This window comes from Octopus sinensis, linkage group LG1 (genome assembly GCF_006345805.1).
Source record: "Octopus sinensis linkage group LG1, ASM634580v1, whole genome shotgun sequence".
Taxonomy (NCBI): Eukaryota; Metazoa; Mollusca; class Cephalopoda; order Octopoda; family Octopodidae; genus Octopus; species Octopus sinensis.
The window spans coordinates 136,780,466-136,800,632 of NC_042997.1; the positions used below are offsets into that span (position 1 = coordinate 136,780,466).

Genomic DNA, 20,167 nt, shown 5'->3' on the forward strand with positions numbered 1-20,167 from the left:
TTTCTTGGAGCCAGCTGCTTTCCTGCCACTTTCACTCAAGCAATCCTGACCTATTCATCATCCATATTTTGTCCATCCCACCCAACAAACCACTATTCTTTCTTTACAGAATGTTGTTCCTCTGAAAATCTTTCCCAGCACATGCTTTTTCCACCAACTATAGGGTTGCAACTGTTCGAAAGAAACATTAACCACATCTATCTCACCTATCTTAACAATCAGTAAAGGTTGGGGACCAGGGGTGGACTGAACCGTTGGTCAATCAGATACTGCCTGAGGGGCCCACACTCTACATGTTAACTCTACTAAAACACACATTCAAAGGGGCCCAGTAAACAATTATGCACCCAAGGATCCTTAATACTCTCAGTTTACCCCTGTTGGGGATACACTCCTTCCCCTAGATTGAGCCAAGAAATTTTTTTAATGACCTTGAGAACTTTCTGCAATAAGGACATAATAACCTAATCTTTTTCAACCAATAGTCACTACACATATCATTTATTATTTCTCTTTTGTTCATATTTTACTCTTATATTCATAAACAGATAATTATTTTATTGAAATTTATGTCCCATTTGAAACAGTTTTCATTTAATAAATCTTCAAAAATTTCTCTTTAAAATTTTCAAGTGTTGTAGTGAAACATCATCATCATCATCATCATCGTCGTCGTCATCCTTGAACATCTGTTTTCCATGCTAGCATGGTTTGACCAGAGAGCTGCACCAGGTTCCAGTTTAATTTGGTTTGGTTTTAATGGTGAATGTACTTCCTAATGCCAACCACTTTACACTGTGTGCTGGGTGCTTTTAATGTGGCACTGGCACGAGCACTTTTAAATGGTAGCAGCATAGATAATTTTCATGTGGCACCAGCAGGACTCTTGCTGGCCAATCTACTTCACTAACAAGGGGATGCAGCCATAACACTTCTGTTGTGAAGGACAGGTCTCCTTAAGTACAGCAAGGCACCAGGTATCTCGGTAGTTTGTCATCTCATTTGAAAGGTTCAGTGTTCTGAGGTCATCTTTCAGTACTTCATCCCATGTTTTCCTGAGTTTCCCTCTTCCATAAGTTCCATCCACTTTGAATGAGGAACATTTCTATATGGAGCTGTCAGCATCCATCCACATTACATGACCTTACACTTGTTGAATATTGTTGAAGAAATATTGTTGTGGTGCACCTGAGCACTGTATACAATAATTTCATTATTATTATTATTACTTTATTTAAATAGAAAGCTGAATATTAAAAATAATAATGAAATTATTGTATACAGTGCTCAGGTGCACCACAACTTGTCAAAAGTGCGTATAAAGCATGTGCCTTAATGTACAAATGTCTGGGAAGTGAACAGTGTATGAGTCAGATACATGCTTGCGTGTGTAGGGGAGAAAATCAGGTGTAGTGTTGGCGAATCTCGGAAGCATGGAAGTTTTGAAGGATGCAGTACTCCGACAACTAACAACTGATGCCGGCAGTTTGTTCCATGCTTCAGCAACTCTCAGCGTGAAAAAATGTTTCCTGAAGTCATGGGAGCTGTGCTGTTTTCTGACTTTGTAAATATGTCCATGGGTGTTAGACGGGTGGAGTTTGAAAAGGTGCTCAGAGTTATTGTTTGTAAGACGGTCAATAATTTTATGGGTGTCTGCCAAGTCAGCTGCCAGACGTCGGAGTTTCAATGTGTCCATGCCCAGGGAAGTAAGGCGTTCAGAATATGACAAATATAAAAAAATATTACCAGATATAAACAGCTTAACAATAGATATGTTCTCCTTCCCTATGCGTATAATGAAATTTTCCGGTGATACATTTTAGATGGTGCAGATTAGAGTTAAAATTTTACAGAAGAAAGACGTTTCAGATAATTCATACATTTTGGTTAGTTTAACTGAATGAATTTCAAGGGAGACAACTATCATGTACTTCGCTTGAAATCGTAGAGAAGGAAATATTTGAAGTAAACACCGTAACACGTTACGTGAATCATTTCCTTTCTCTATTTTATTATCGCAATGGCGCTTACTACAGATGCTGATGAACTAAAAGTGCAATCAGATTTGCTAAATCCAAATTTTGACGGTTACAAATTATCTCTGGAGCCTTTACCAACATATAAAACTAATTTGGAAACAGGTAAAAAAAAAAATTCGTTATTTCTTCCAAAGATAAGTAAAAACCATTCCACAAACAAATACATCTTCACTCTGTTTATGTTTTTTGCTTCCAATTCATTCATCATAATTATATATTCGTTCGAAGATGATAATTTACTCCGTTGCTGTCACCTGAAGGATCGCAATAACTTTGAATGGTTAATGAACTTCGTTGCAAGTGGAGTATTTTTTGCAAAAATATAGCAATGTATGGAATCCCCGCAATTTGTTTCATTGTTTTGGTCATTGATATAAATATTTTTAAATTAAGGGAGGAAAGGTGCGAATTAATATATATTAACAACAATAGCTTTAATCTTAGATAACTTGATAAGTGTTGGGGTGGGGAGTATTACCAAAGAAATTCTACGACGAAGTTGTCCCGTTCACAGCCATCTTCAAAGAGTGATCTTGTCCGAAACACTAGAACTCCTCATTTATCACGACAGGGCAGACGAACCTATGAGAAGACCTCTCTAAGGAACATTTGCGAAGTCTCACAACGTACGGGGAATGGCAGCTAAATCTCTCTTAAAAGGAGAAGGACACATTGAACGATGTGATCCTAGATGTACACTGCCTGCGAAGAAAAACAAATACGGCATAGTCATAGCTGTAACGTCTTTAATCATGTCAGGGCTAACTTGGAGCTAAACAGCAGACGAATTTGTCTTACTTTATAAATTTTATCAACTTTCTGATGACACAACTAGGACCCTTAATATCTAGTTTAGCCTCAATCGAGCAGACCTATGATCGATTAAAGAGAGACGGAAGATGGAAGACACTAGAATCTTTATTGGTCACTACTATTATTTCGACCCTCGCTGGTGGGATACTATACAACTGGTTTTGATGTATCCCTCGGTGTAGATGTGTCCCCTTAGGTGATTTCAAGAGATATCTCGTTATACCCATAAATTTAATTCACCCAACAGGCTTCAGCACAAATTGTCTGATCAGTTTCCCTTACAAGACCTGAGTCTATCCTCATTAATGCTAGAGCAACGTAATTATACACCCTGTACACTCGAATGAGGTTGGTGACAGAAAGGGCACCTAACTCTAGAAATCATGTGCAAATAGAATGTACGAGAAAGACATCCTTGACCCGACTAGGGGAGCAATAACATGGAATAAGAACTGACTCAGACCATGACAACCTGCCTGCCCCATGACATGGAAAAGAAGATGAGGAGGAGGAGAAGGACTGTGTATGTGTGTGTTTAAAGTCAGAGATTGAAGTGCCATAAATCAGTCCTGCATAGAAAATTGGGGACTGTGAAGAGCACATGGTAGTTAACATATCCACAGATATTAATTGGTCTTTAACAAAAAGCATTCCAAAGAAATGTACAACTTGTTAAAATAGGTATTTGTTCCTTGCCTATCAATTACTGCTCCTTTCTGTTTCAAAATAGGTCCACCTCAGTTAATGATAATCAAGGGATTCTGAGGTGGTAGACAGAACATTTTTCAGATCTTGTTCACAGTTCATCCACAATAAATGAGAATGTTATAAAAGACTTGCCACATCAATATGTTTTGAAGAAAATGAGTAATAACCCTAACCCAGAGGAAGTCAAAATTGCCATTAAACAGATCAACTTAGAAAAGGAAAAAACCCAGGAATGCACAATGCATGTTACTGATATTATTAAGCATGGTGAGAATGTAGTAACTGATCTTATGACCACACTAATTATTAACATGCAAAATGGTTCTCTGTTATATTGGATTGGAGAGATGCTACACTGACCTTAATGTACAAGGGAACTGTGTCAAGTCAAACTGGTAACTTTCATAGTATTTCCTTACTTGGAACAAGTTGTGCAAGTTCTTCAATTTTCTAGATATTTTGGTGATCATATGCATTCTTGAAGTTGGTAAGCAACAATTGCATCTTCTCATATATGTTCTAGCAAAGCATTGTCATGGGCCTACTGCAATTCAATGATTCATGTGACATTGGTCTATTTTTGTGGGGAGTCTGGACAAGTTGAAAAGTCTTCAAAGAAACTTGAATTAAAACAACTAACCAAATTTGTGTTATTATTTCAATATAAAGTATATATGGACCTTATATGATCAAACATCAAGAAATTCAAATACTTTGACTAGCTTCAATCTATTATGCATCAAAGTCACTATCATCAAAATTCAATTCAGATGGCCTTATCATGCATATTACATAAGTAGCACCAAGCTTCCCTACCAGGTACTTTCCAGTGCACTCAGCAGTAGTGAAAAATCCTACAGATGCCTTCAACAGCATTACAAAGATCAACTCAAACATGCTATGGAAGAGGACAAGCAACAAAGACAAAAAGCTGCCAATTTCAACCACATCCATCTCTGCCAATCAAAGATAGCTTGAAATGTTAAAATGTTTTGTATTAAAATTGTAAATATTTGAAGAGTATCTTATGCAATGCCAATTTCTCCTAAATGTAATGATGTTCCTCAGTCTTTTCACAAATCTTCCTATTTTTACAGAAATTGATGTTGCCACTCTCACTGATAAGCAATTTTCATATCAACACTTGAAAGCTTTAGGCTGCCATAATCATCTAATTTTAGATCAGTGGGCTATGAATGCTGGCCATTACATTCTTTATTTTGTTGATAAACTATGGAATATTTGCTGCATAGAACTAACCACTGTAAGTACTTCTACATATTTTTCTTGAAAATGCAATCTTTTTTAACATTTCATTTATTTAATATGACTAATTGCTCATTGACATCTGCCTCTAGTCCTATAGCTTCTTCCTAAAATATACTTATCCCCTTTTGTGATGTTTAGAGAACCTGTAACTGTCTTTGTTGATATCTGTGTTACAAATATCACAATATATTTTATGTAAAGGATTTAGATAGCTTATGTTTACAACAACTCCATCACCTTTATATTACAAGAAAAGACTTAGGAGCTCTTTGCATGCTGAAAAGAAATGCAATCATAACCTTGTAAAAGGGGAAATCCAGACTATCCATTAAGATTTCTTTTACTGACATACTTGTGTTTAAAGCTTATCTAATGTTAATGAAAGTTTCAAATCAAAAACAATGTTCAAATACTTGATTAAATCTTTTTGTTTCCTATGTTTTCTTTTTATTCTCATTAATTCATATTTTTGTTACTGTAGAAATAAAAGGAATTTAATTCTAACTGGCAAAAACACCAAAATAAATTTACCATTTTACTTCAGCTTATTCTAAACTGATTTATAAGTAAGTAAGATCAATTGAGCATCATTGTCTAACCTTAAGCAAACTAAACCTGCCTTCCTATCTTAGCCTACAGTTTACTTTAGGAATGTTATTTACTATGATTTTTATTAATAGAATAAGTTAATTGAGCTAAATTTCAATATCTGATATATCTGTTCAATTATTTCTCCTCTTTTAGGAAAGTGGACATCCAAAATTAATTAATGTCAATCCAGCTTTCCAAATACCAAACCGAAACAATCTCCATTTGATACCTGGACGTCACAATGTTACAATAAACTTCCCTGCTCCAGACTGGGCTGTAATAGCAGATGGTGCTGGCACTCTATATTTACTGGAAACTGGACTTCGAACAAATGTGCAAGATAGATCCTCATCATGGCAAGTGAGTATATTTAAATCAAGATCATTAAAATTTTTCTTAAATGTTACTGAATGGGAATTTATGTGTTAGCTGAAGAGCTTAACTGCTGGATTGATTCATATTTAGTTTGTAATATCATGTTATGTCCGTAAGCATATATCTCCAATCATATATCTCTAATCCTAATTAGGGGTAATAATGTACTAAATAACATATTCAAAGAATTCTCAATAAATTAAAACTTGCCTTATAGTTGGAGAAAGAAAACAAAAACCTAGCAGCAATTGTTATTCACAATGAAATGAAATGGGAGGTAATTTTGTAGAAAATGATTCATTTACATGATTATGGGGGCAATTCTTCCTCTATGTATATAACAGTTATCTTTAAGTGATAATGGATATGTCTTATTCTAATTCTAATCCATAGCTCCGTTTCACCAAATCTGATGTTCTTGGTGAAAACCGTGGTCTATTTATACTATGTGATGCTTTATTCCATACTGAGAATGAGAGTCATTTTGTTGAATGTCTGATACTACACGTTGATGAAGCTGATGAAGAACTGAAGGACAAGTATAATGCTACCTTTATGACTGTTCTTGAATGGTTAACTCTGTCTTCAGGTAAATAATTACATTTTTCTTTTTATCTTTTACTTGTTACAGTCATTGGACTGTGGCTATGCTAGGGCACCAATTTGAAGAGTTTAGTTATAAGAATTAACCTCAAGTACTTATTTTCAAGTTTGGTACTAATTCTATCAAGCCCTTTTGCTGAGCCACTAAGTTACAGAATGTAAACAAACCAAAACTAATTGTCAAGCAGTAAGGGAGGGGAACAAACGCAAGCACAAATACACACACTCTCTCTCTCTCATATATATATAGATAGAGAGAAAGAGAGAGGGGGAGAGTTTACGAAAAAAACAAAAGATGAAGACAGGTGATGTATTAGTATAACGCTCAGGAATAGAAAAAGTCGTGTGTGTGTGTATGTATATATTATATGTAATAATGATATTAACTTAGAAATTAATAAATATAAAAATAAAAAGAATATGGATAGAATAGAATATAAATCCGATAAGAATAATATAAGTAAAACATCAAGAAACAGATAGAAAATGAAAATAAATCAAACACGTATGACAAATATGCAAACATTAAGGAATGGATCAAAAGGAATTGAAAAGCTAAATGATAATATCCCTAACAATTCTGTAAAAAATTACACCCCATGCATAAATGACACTAAACTCCATAAAAATCGTTCTAAAGATAATATAATACCTTTCACAAAGCAAATTAGAACTAATATAGTGAAATTATTCTGCAAAGTAGTTTCTAAGCATTTTTCAGAGAAAAATAAATACCACAAAATAATAAACTCACAGAAATTCAGAGTCAGTTTTTGCATATCAAAAGCATAACAGAAATTATTGCTGCACAAAATGCTAAAAGATTAAATGATTTCTAAGAGCAAAGAAAATAAAAATGAATTATTAAATGACCAAAATGGCGAGAAAATCAATGATAATATGAGTTGCACGATAAACGAAGGAAGGGAAATAACTCTAAGGGAATCCCTACTAGGATCTAAACATGCAATCTATAGAAAGAAGAAGCAATAAGCATAATATTAACAACAGAATTGATAATATAAATATAAATACTAACAATAGCAACAGCAAACATAAAAGATAAAACAATAAAGGTATTAGGATAGGCAAAGAAAATAATAACAAAGAAGATAGTAACGAAAGTAGTAAACAAACTAAGATAAATAATCTTAGGTTAATGGTAAAGATTCCAAACATAGAAAATAAATATAATGAGGATATCTCTGAAGGCGTAGAATACAAGCACAACATTATTAGTAAGGAAACAGAGCGCTACTAAAAATAAAACTTGCTATTGTGCTAAAAAAAAATGATGACCATTATCTGAGGGACAGGATTACTAATATATAGGTTCTATGGAAAATTATATAAAAAGGATAGCTAATCATGAAAATACCTTTAGGGACAGTCAGTAAGAGGCTAGCACCAGTCTAAGTAAACTAATTTGGTCAATTAAAGATAAAAATAAGAACTATATACTTATATGAGAAATAATTAGTTGAGGAAAATCTTATAACATAGAGAACAAAAGATGTGAACTTTGTGTTGAAGAAATTTACCAGATTCTTACATCAAAATGCAAATTAATCAACAACAAGAGGGAAAGTTAAATATACATTCAATAAATTTAAGTAGATATGGTTAAAATAAACACCATGTAGAAATCGAAATCGAAATCGAATTGAACCAGCCAGGATCCCTGGTTTGGTGGTACGTAAAAAGCACTATCCGACTTGTGGCGTAAAAAGCACTATCCGACTCGTGGCGTAAAAAGCACTATCCGACTCGTGGCGTAAAAAGCACTATCCGACTCGTGGCTGATGCCAGCTCCGCCTCGTCTGGCTTCCGTGCCGGTGGCACATAAAATACACCAATCCGACCGTGGCCGTTGCCAGCCTCGCCTGGCACCTGTGCAGGTGACACGTAAAAAGCACCCACTACACTCACGGAGTGGTTGGCGTTAGGAAGGGCATCCAGCTGTAGAAACACTGCCAGATAAGACTGGAGCCTGGTGCAGCCTTCTGGCTTCCCAGATCCCCGGTCGAACCGTCCAACCCATGCTAGCATGGACAACGGACGTTAAACGATGATGATGATGATGATGATGAATCATGCATCTATACTCTAAATTAAATAGACAAATATATATATACATGAACCCAGCCTATCAACTAATATATTCTAGAAGAATATGTTATGGACATGTTGAACAGTATGAAAAGTAGGTGCAGGCTTGTAAGCCTAAATAGTTAATCAATTTGGCCAAATGGATGGAATAAGGGCATAGAGGAATGTGTTATGAACATACTGAAAAGGATGGAAAGTAGTGGCATGCTTGTAAACAGTTAATTGGCACTGCCAAAAATGTGGAATAGTAACATGACCTAGTTCTTCTGAACTATGCCTATCCCTTGTCCAGTAAGTTCAAAAAATCAACTTTTAGCTATTTTTAGAACAGAATCCAAGACATGCTACAATTCAATCGGAATAAATTTTCCATCCATTAGGATGTGAAAAATATCGGTCAGTCTGAGGAGGGTTTTTGTTTTTTATCAAATTCATAATGAACTTTAAAGTGTAAATATGAATGATAGCAATCAGTCGAAATGCAGCATAGGCAGTATGAATGAACTTATTAATTTGACTTAACTATGAAAATAAATTGACTATTCTATGTATATATTCTCTATTTTCTTTAAATTTTTAAACTCTTTTCTCCTATATCAAAAATGATGGAAATCTCCATAGTGACAACTGGAATTTCAGAGGTGTAAAGTACTAATATTGAAGGAGAACCAACAATAAACTCTAGTACATATACACATGAAAAATTTCTAGTATCGTTAATCAATATTAGTGCAAAACTGGTGTATGCTTGGATAATCTTACATATTAAAACTAAAAATAGCTGTGTGTGTGCATCGGTATGTCCTCGTTTTGCACCAAAACGGCTCGACCAACTTTTCTTAAACTTGACACGCACATTGCCTATGTTTCTGGGGAGGTTTTAAGTATAAATTAATTTTGGGAAAATGTTTGGGTAAACAGTGTGAGGAATAACATTTGAGTGTGAGTGAATGGTGGGAGTAAAATTTTTAAGCATCCAAGGGAAATAACCCATTCATTTTCAGTATGCTTATTTCTTAGTATTTGAACTATTTTAGTTATTTTCTCAATTTATCCATTACAATGCTTAAATAAGTAAATAGTATTCTCCTAAACAATAGATCACTTATTTTGGTTAGTGACTTATTCACAAATATACCAACACTAGCGCTGCTGAGGGTAATATTCTCTGGGAACGCACAAAAGCTTTTTTTCACAGTTAATTACTTTGAATTGTTATTATCTCATATCTGATTAGCCTGTTATTACATAACATATTTCACGATATTAGTATACATACCTTAGTATTTCCTCCTAAAATCTGTATACTCTGGGAACGTATTAAAGCACTTTTCAGGGCTAATTTGTTTGAATTCTTACTATAGAGTAATTAATTTCATGTTATTACATAACTGACTTCACAATTTGGGTATTCATGACTTATTGGGAATTCCTAAAAACAAGATCCTTTGTAAGACAGTTCGGTATTCTCAATAAATACACAAAAACCTTTTTAAGGGCTACATACTTTGTATTGTTGTTACTGGATTAGCGAAACAATTGAGAATGGAACCAAGGGATAAACCCGCTTTCCCGGGAATTACTGGGTATGTCAGCTACTATATATATACATATGTGCTTATTATAGCCTCAGGCTGACCAAAACCTTGTGAGTGGATTTTGTACTCGGAAACTGAAAGAAAACTGTTATATGTGTGTGCATGTCTTGTGTTTGTACTCCCACCATTGCTTGATAACTGATGTTGCTGTGTTTACATTCCTGTAACTTAGCGGTTTGGTAAAAGACACTGACAGAATGAGTACTAGGTTTACAAAGAATAAATCCTGTGGTTGATTTCTTCGACCAACAGCAGTGCTCCAGCATGGTCGCAGTCACATGACTGAAACAAGTAAAACAATAAAAATCTATGCCATTTTAATCCCGAGCAAGGCCAGGTATCTCTGCTAGTATATCCCTAAGAAAGAACAACTTCTTTCTATGCAGACTTATATATATATATATATATATATATATATATATATATGACAGGCTTCCACACAGTTTCTATTTAACAAATTTACTCACAAGGCATTGCTCAGCCTGGAGCTATAGTAGGGTACACTTGTACAAGGTACCAGACAGTTGGACTGAACCCAAAGCCACGTTGTTGCAATGCGATACAGCTGCGCCTGCACCTATAATCATTTGATTTTTTTTTTTTGGTTCATCATTATATTAATACAAGTATCGCTGTATTATTAAGCAATTCCCTTTTCAGCCACATATTTTAGAGTTTCATGTTTCATCCCACAGTATCACATTTTAATCAAGTATTCTCTGCCATAACCTTGTTAGTGAAATTGGATAAACAATAACTTTGTTAAAATCTGATAGACTGTATGTGTATTTGAATTGTAGGCTTTATTGCCCATCTAACACCGCCACCTAGCCTTTGGCTGCTCCTAGTGGAGTTCAGACTTACTTTTTTATTTCTTCTTTTTCCTCTTCAGATGATAAACAGATTTGGTCTGTGAAGCAAACTCGAAGATTACGTAGCTCCCGAAGTGCTGACTGCTGTTTTTTTGAAAAGAGTGGTAAAGCCATTTATATAGCAGGAGATAGACTATTTCAAATGATTTATGATTCTGAGCGACCAATAAATACAACTGAAGAAAAAGAACCATTAAAAGATGATTGCCGTAAGTATCTCGTAATAAGTATGAATCATCATCATCATCATCGTTTAGCGTCCGTTCTCCATGCTAGCATGGATTGGACGGTTCGACCGGGGTCTGGGAAGCCAGAAGGCTGCACCAGGCTCCAGTCTGATCTGGCAGTGTTTCTACCGCTGGATGCCCTTCCTAACACCAACCACTCCGTGGGTGTAGTGGGTGATTTTTACGTGCCAGGCGAGGCTGGCAACGGCCACAATCGGATTGGTGCTTCTTACATGCTACCGGCACGGAAGCCAGTCAAGGCAGTGCTGGCATCGGCCATGTTTGGATGGTGTTTTTCACATGCTGCCAGCACGGAAGCCAGTCAAGGCAGCGCTGGCATCAGCCACGTTCGGATGGTGCTTTTTACATGCCACCGGCACAGGGATCACAGCTGCAGTTTCCATTGGTTTTTGAGGTTGGTGTACTTGACTCAATAGATCTCCTCAAGCACAGGGTCGAAACGGTGTTTCTTTACTTGCCACCTGCACAGGAGTCAGTCCAGCAGCCCTGAATGTGGGCATAATTTTACAATCATAAAAGATACGTAGTTGATAAATAAGTAACTAGCATTTCATTACCATCCATTAAGTGATTTTGAATGATGTTAAAGGTACCTCTTTACTCCTATGAAACTAATGAAAATCTACAAAGAAAATGTTAAACAGAAAGGGAAGCAGGAGGGGAAGAGAGAGAGACACATCTGCATGTTGGATGCTCCTGAACCAGTTGGTAAGTATCCCACCCATGAAGGATCGATGCTAGATGTGTCAAAATAATTGTAGTGATTAATAAAAATTCTCATATGTTCCATCTTCTGTCTTTCATTTAAAATATATATATATTCAAAATGTGACATCGTGTGTACCGTTGGCGATTTTTTTTCCTCTGTCTTCCCTTCTCTGGATCTTTCCTCCTCCTATGTTTCCGACGAAGAGCTCCACTCGAAACGTTAAACCCTCCTTCTTTCCTGAGCGTCCAATAATACTATATTTGTTCCACGTCCTCGCGTTGTGTTTTTTTGGGCTTTCTTGCTTGGATTAACTTTATATATATATATATATATATATATATATATATATATATTCCCAACCATATAGGTTCAGGTTCAATCAAACTGTGCAGATCCTTGGATAAGTGTCTTCTATTGTAACCCTGACCTGCTCAAAGCCTTGTGAATGGATCTGGTAGATGAAAACTAGTGGTTAGGGATGTTCCACTCACAATCATGAGATCGTGGTGTTGATTCTCAAACCAGCTGCACATAGTGTTCTTGAGCAAAACACTTCATTTCATGTTGCTCCAGTTCTCTCAGATGTAAATGGGTACCCCTGCAATGGATTAGTCTTCCAATCGGAGAATGTTGGCCTGCTTGCCTAGTCAGTGGTGTGGCATCATTCAGAAGCTAAAACAACACAAAGTGCATTGTGACCAGTGATGTATAACAACAACCAATAGCCTAGTCAATACCATGTGTGTGTGTATTTGTACATCTATATTTAAACAGTATATTATTAAATGATGTATTCATTTTTACATCTGTTTTTCTAACCTAGCAATGTATATTTATATGTGTGTGTGTAGTGTATGTACTTATGTATGTATGTGTGTGTGGTTGTTTGTGCCTCATTATCATACAAGCCATGTCTTTCATTTCCAAATCTTTCATGAAAGCATGTCCAATTATGGGGAAATACTACCTTTTTGGATACAAGTAGGAGTTGGCAACAGGGAAGGTATCAGACTGTAGAAATCTGCATCGATGAATTCTGTCTTATCCTTGCAAGCATAGAAAAGTGGGAGGTAAAAACAATGATGGTGATATATATAAGAAAAAGATGTGTACAACAGATAAATAAACGACTGTGATGGAATAAGTTTATTTATACACTCATACACACACACACACACACACACATATATATATATATATACAGGGTGCACAAGATATTTGAGGACAGATTTATCATCATCATCATCGTTTAACGTCCGTTCTCCATGCTAGCATGGGTTGGACGGTTCGACCGGGCATCTGGGAAGCCAGAAGGCTGCACCAAGCTCCAGTCTTATCTGGCAATGTTTCTACAGCTGGATGCCCTTCCTAACGCCAACCACTCCGTGAGTGTAGTGGGTGCTTTTTACGTGCCACCTGCACAGGTGCCAGGCGAGGCTGGCAACGGCCACGGTCGGATTGGTGTATTTTATGTGCCACCGGCACGGAAGCCAGTCGAGGCGGTGCTGGCATCGGCCACAAGTCGGATAGTGCTTTTTACGTACCACCAGACCAGGGATCCTGGTTGGTTCAATTCGATTTCGATTTCGCTTGCCCCAACATGTCTTCGCAAGCAAAGGGGGTTGGCATGGGTGCCTGTCGTACGGTCGGATTGGTGTATTTTATGTGCCACCGGCACGGAAGCCAGTGGAGGCGGCGCTGGCATCGGCCACGAGTCGGATAGTGCTTTTTACGTACCACCTGGGATCCTGGCTGGTTCAATTCGATTTCGATTTCGCTTTCGCTTGCTCCAACATGTCTTCGCAAGCAAAGGGGGTTGGCATAACTTTATTTATCAAAAAATGTTATGAGAATAAAAATAAAGCTTTTCTATAATGTTATTCAATAAAGCCACCTTCAGCTTCAACAACTGCTTCTATATGAGACCTAAGTCATCTACATGCTCGAATCAAGTGGTCCTGGTTCATTTTGGACATTACTTTGACTATGGCAGCTTTCAAAAAATCATTGGTGTTATAGGCATATTCATTGACCTCTCTCTCAACAACGCTCCACATGTAATAGTCCAATGGATTGAGATCTTGGGAATTAGAAGGCCAAATGTTAAGAGTTATGTGATCAGGAAAATTTTCATCCATCCTTTCCTGTATTAATAGTGCAGAGTCTTACTGAAACACATGACTTTCCATTGCATACACTGTCTATCCAGGACTTCAATGTAAGGCAGCAGAGTTAACTCTAAGGCCTTGTGGAAAGAAGTAAGGAGGCATCACACATCCTTCATTGCTGACAACCCCTAAAACCATGACAGTAAGGGGAAATTTTATATGCATAACACATGGAACTTCAGATGGGTCTACACATAACCATCTGTCATTTCTTCTGTTAACTTTTTGATCTTGGTCGAAGTTTTTCTCATTTGAGAAAAACCAAATCAAATCTTCTTCTGCTGGATTTTTCAGTTTATTTAATAGCCTTTTAAATCTAATGTAATAATTTTCTTTTGCTTTTTTCTGACAAATTGACCTTTCCCCATCATATAAGACTTATATCTGGTGTCTTTGTGGACAACATTTCTGACTGTTCCTTCTGATACATAGAGATCTTTTGCAATTGAGCTCGTGGACTTTCTGGGATTATAATCAATGGTCTGTTGAACTTGCTGGATAAATTCAGGTGTTCTGATGATTTCAGAGTGTTTAGAATGCTTTTTATGCTTTGATACTGGTGTTATGTTTCCATCTTCTGTCTCTAGCTCCTTACAAACTTTGTGGATGTAATATCTGACATCTTTTAAAAATCGAGGTATTTCTAAATCACTATGCTCAGCTTTTATAACCACAATTACAGCATGCCTCTTCATTTCTTGAGTAAGCTGAGGGTCTGTCATTATCATTTTCTGAAACAAAGATTATACAGAGTTAGCAAAAAATGCAGCAATAACCCAAAAATGGTATCCTCAAATACCTTATGCACCCTGTGTATATATATATACACATGAATATAATACCTTTCAACTTTTACTTACAGCCCCTGAATACACGTGGATGCAGAATGCAGAGTCTGTTACTGTTCATTTTTTGCTGCCAGAAGGAACACCAAAAGAATCAATTTACATCACTCTTCAATCTGATTACATTGATGTAGGATTTAAAACTGGTAACCAGTTGTTATCAGGACAACTTGACCATCTAATTAACACACAAGAATCTACATGGACTTTAAATGATAACAAGTAGGAAGTTATTATTTTACATGTGCTTGTGTGTGGTTAAGATTTCTGCTTCTCAGCACATGGTTTTTGGGGGGTCGCTCTCACTGCACAGCACTTTGGGCAAGTGTCAACTATAGTCCCAAGCTGACAAAAACCTTTTTAGTGAATTGTTAGATGGTAATTAAAAGAAGAGTTGTGAGCGAGAGTGTGTGTGTGCGTGCACGCATGTGCATGTGTTTCTTTGTCTTAACATCACACTATAGTTGTAAAGATATATCACCGTCATACAAGCAGTGATACTCGCTTCCAATCTTCCATGAAAACATGTCCAGCAATGGGGAAATATTATTACCTTGCTTAGAAACATGTGATGGTTGTTAACAGGAAGGGTATCTGATAGTAGAAAATGTACTCCACTAAATTCTATCTGAGCCATGCAAGTATAGAAAAGTGGGTGTTAAAATTATATACTATGTGAACTGAGATTCCCATGGACAATATTAAATAAAGTGCTAAACACATATATTGTGCAAATTAGTAACCCCATATCTCTGAAGCTACTGGATTGGCTGTGTATATAACCAAATTGGCTTCTTATTTTTCTGTGATTGATGAAGTGATGTAAACATCTCTGATGAGAACCTAATAAGGTTTGAAAACTGATCAAGGATGTTTTTCAATCTGTAGAGAAATAGTTACACTTGCTGTGTTTATATATCTACTACATATAAACATTAACCACAGTAAACTCATCCAGCTATATTGCATTCCTAGTCCCAAGCTAACAAATATAATATTCATGAAGAAAAAAAACTCTTATGGTACTTTATAGCCTTTCTAGAAAATTTACCTTTCTCAACCAGTCCATACAAACAACAGAATATAGAAATGTTAAAATTCATGTTTCAAAAGATACCATTTGATCATATACATGTGTAACTGTCACACAATTGGTTTGAATCATTCATTATATTGTCTCTTAATTTAGATCATATTAAGGCTTTTTATTTAAAAAATGAGGACCCTCGCTGATATGTGCTAAAATAGATTTCAAGTGGATAGAAATAGCGGAAAGTCAGATTAAAATAGTGTTCAGCATTTAGTTCCATTTTATATTGTGTTGAAACTTTTTACCAAGATACTATTGTAAGTTCAAATAACTGAGCAAAATAAGCCTTGTGCTTATGCAAAAAAAAAATTAATAGTCAATGGATAATCTTATTCTCTTTCAACATATTTATAAGTAAAATAAAAGCATATGGTTAGACATATCAGAACATATCCATTTCCTTTCTGTAAAACCGTTTTTATATACTCATTTTGTTTCTGTATATTTATATATTGTAGACTTGAAGTGTATTTGTCCAAGAGAGATGGAAGTATGTGGTCTCTTGTTGTCAGAGGTAATATGCGTGGTGAAATGGTTGCATCTGAGGAACAACTGGCTGAGATACACAATAGGTTATCTCATCTAACTTCTGAACAATGGGTCAGTACCCTTTTCCTCTATATTTTGTAACTAGAAGATATTAATGTCATATCTATGGTTTACGAGTGCTCACAGTTATAGTCAATTACTTGCTGCAAAACTGTATTTAAAGGAGTTGATTGAATAAAATACATGCTCTTCTTTATCATTTAATAAATAAAATATATACAATTATATATATATATACACACATATATAGATATATATATACATATACACAAATCAAATCAAAATCAAAATCAAACAAAATCAAAATAGATGAACATCAATGGAATTTGTATCTTTGTGGTACCAGTGCCGGTGGCACACAAGAAAACCATCCGAACGTGGCCGTAGCCAGTACCGCACCGACTGGCCTCCATCCTGTGGGCACGTAACAATCACCATCCAATCGTGGCCGATCACCAGCCTAATCTGGCTCCTGTGTCGGTGGCACATAAATAAAAAAAAAATACCACCCGAGCGTGGTCGTCTGCTAGCCTTGTCTGGCACCTGTGTCGGTGGCACATAAAAACACCATCCGAGCGTGGCCATTCGCCAGCCTCGTCTGGCACCTGTGTCGGTGGCACATAAAAACACCATCTGAGCGTGGTCGTCTGCCAGCCTTGTCTGGCACCTGTGTCGGTGGCACATAAAAACACCAGCCGAGCGTGGCCGTTCGCCAGCTTCGTCTGGCACTTGTGTCGGTGGCACATAAAATCACCCACTACACTCTCGGAGTGGTTGGCGTTAGGAAGGGCATCCAGCTGTAGAAACACTGCCAGATCTGACTGGCCTGGTGCAGCCTTCGGGCTCCCCAGACCCCAGTTGAACCGTCCAACCCATGCTAGCATGGAAAGCGGACGTTAAATGATGATGATGATGACACACACGCATATAAATATCTATATAAATACATATATATATATGTATGTATGTATATATACACGCATATATATATACACACTCACGAACGATGTCACAAATAACAGTAACAAACGAAATATACACCGCCTGAAGTAGTTAACAAACAACAGCAGTAATTTTATTCAGCTAAATACATATCACTGAGTGGTTGAAATTACCAAAATACAACTTAAACACAAAACTTTGAACATATAAACTTTTCTCAACAACACTAAGAATAAAATGTGTTTTATATGACACATTCTTCCAATGTCCGAAGTTTGAAAGTGTTTTATTACAAAAAATTAATTTCTCAATCTGCCGTTCAAAGGGTAAAGCTCCTCAGTTTTTGTAAATTAAAACTGATCAGTAGTTCCTCTGCAATACAAATACAAGATTTTTAACAAATATTTTTCAAAAATATTCAGACTTCTACATGTTATTTTGATTTGCATTTATCAATTTCCAAGGTTATCTTCAGTAAAATTCATCATGTTTTTCTTTCAAAATTTCAATTTGCTTTATGAAATAGATCTGCTGGTTGCATAATCAATTAAGATACCAGCCTTCTGATTGAGAGATCCACAATTCATAACTTGTCTTTAACACTAACCATGAACAACTCAGCATTGAGGGATATAGCGTTAATAACTCGGGATCTGTGGCTGATTAAGCATAACAACACAGAAACTTGTACTACAGTTTGATGACTTCAATCAATGTCCAGTTTAGTGTTTTCACACACATTGCCCATAAGGAGAATTTCTCTTCCAAAGCATTTTCCAGTCAAGGTCTTTCTACTTTTGAGTGTGTTAAATATAAATGTACATAACTTTATTTTTCAAATGTTAAATGAAATACTACACTTAAGAGTAAGAATACTTCGATTAATGGACGTTAAAAACAGTTCTAGTACTAATAAGTGTCGATTAGCATGTGTCATCAGCTGCTAAGAACAAAGGTTAAATCTCATTACTGATTCAACTAATGCAAGAAGAGATTTTATTTTCACAGCTCATAAATCTAAAAATGAAACAGAAATTGTCATATTGTTCTGCTAAAGCTACTGGTTATATGGAAATCCAATCCATGTGTTCCAACGTTGGTCGTTAAAGGGTATTAGCAATTCTTAGACTTAGAAAATGCATCTCTCTGAGAAACAATCATATATAATGGTTGTTTTTTTTTAATATTATTTTCATTTCTATTATTTTAACTCTGTAGAACCCCAATCCAGACAAGCAAAATAAACCCTTCAACAGCCAACAGTTAGAAGATTGTGATGCCTATCCCGATACACAGGCCATGTTAGTGCGTATTGATGGTGTCAAACATGAAATTACACACCAGGTAACTTCATTTTCTTTCCATCTTATCATTTTCACCTCCATTTTCCATAGCAGCATGGGTAGGCCATGTCTGCTTCATTATGTCACATCGTTTTGCTGTTTTGTCATCTGTGTGAGATTATGCAATCTTCACCATACCCACAAGCTCCTTCCAAATGGCACATTTGACTCTTCTTAGCCATATTGTTATATAGTTGTTCTTTATATGCATCGCATGTCCAATGTAGTGTAGATTTCAAGCTACAACTAGTTTCTTTTTTCTCTCAGAACACTCATGGTGTCATTCATGCATGACGATTTATTCATCCAGTCGAGCATAGCTATCTCGTTTCTTCCCAGCATTCATACACTCTGCAATTAGTGTATATATCTCACTTCTATACAAAACTTCACTTTGCATACAACCATCATATAATCTACTCCACTCTTAAAGAACTTTGTTGCTTACTGCAATAATAAATAGCTCCCTGAGCTTTCGCCTCTTCCATTACATTCTGATTATTGTTTCAACTGCTACTTAAGGTTACCCAAGTAACAAGTTGTTAGCTAATTGTAGTACGGTTAAAAGATTGCATTCATGCATATTATTTATGTCAGCTTTTCCTGAGATCCATTCCATATTACCTGCAAGCCTTTTATTTGTGTCATGAAACAGTAAAATCCAAGGAAAGTGATAGCATCATACTGTATTATATTAACAGATGAAATATTTATGATTCTCTCCAACTTTTGGGGGAGACTATTCGACTGTCTGAAATCAAATTTATTATTCACTCCTACATTTCAGGCCCATCTTGGAAGTCATCAATGGCTTTTCAACACCTTCACTGATGTTGAGAAAGCTCCTGCTGTCTGTCTACGCCATGATGTTGATGGATTAGTGTGGCAGTTAGGTGATGATGACAGCTTTGACTTGGCTACACAACCATGGCGACATGTAGCAACATTCAACGCATTTGGTTATGTTCAAGCTTCAAAACAACAAAAGAAATTTTCAACTTGTCCACCTGACTTCTCTTATGTAATCATCAGCGATTGTTCGAAACATTGTTACATATATCGTCAACCATTAGCCATTACTTCATCAATTAGAAACCGTAAGACTGGACATCAAGTAACAGCTGTTGCTAAGCAGCAAGTACTCTCTTTGGAAGCAGCAGAAAATATTATGGGTGTCCAGGCAACTAATCATTATCTTTTTATTTTAACACCAACCAAACTTCTAGCTGTCAATATGGAATTACATTAAACTTAATTACCTTACTGCTCTTTTCCAATTAAACTAATGAAATATTG

The 20,167-nt window shown here is 36.1% G+C and overlaps 1 protein-coding gene across 1 annotated transcript; it reads left to right on the forward strand.

Annotated features, from left to right (window-relative positions):
* The first annotated feature begins 1,962 nt into the window (after window positions 1-1,962).
* On the forward strand, window positions 1,963-20,167 carry LOC115213001 (nudC domain-containing protein 1). Its single transcript, XM_029781900.2, has 9 exons — window positions 1,963-2,141; window positions 4,658-4,824; window positions 5,574-5,780; window positions 6,189-6,384; window positions 10,998-11,186; window positions 14,965-15,169; window positions 16,496-16,637; window positions 18,747-18,872; window positions 19,659-20,167. Exons 1-9 carry the CDS (start codon window positions 2,021-2,023, stop codon window positions 20,118-20,120), a joined length of 1,815 nt encoding a protein of 604 aa, XP_029637760.1. The 5' UTR covers window positions 1,963-2,020; the 3' UTR covers window positions 20,121-20,167.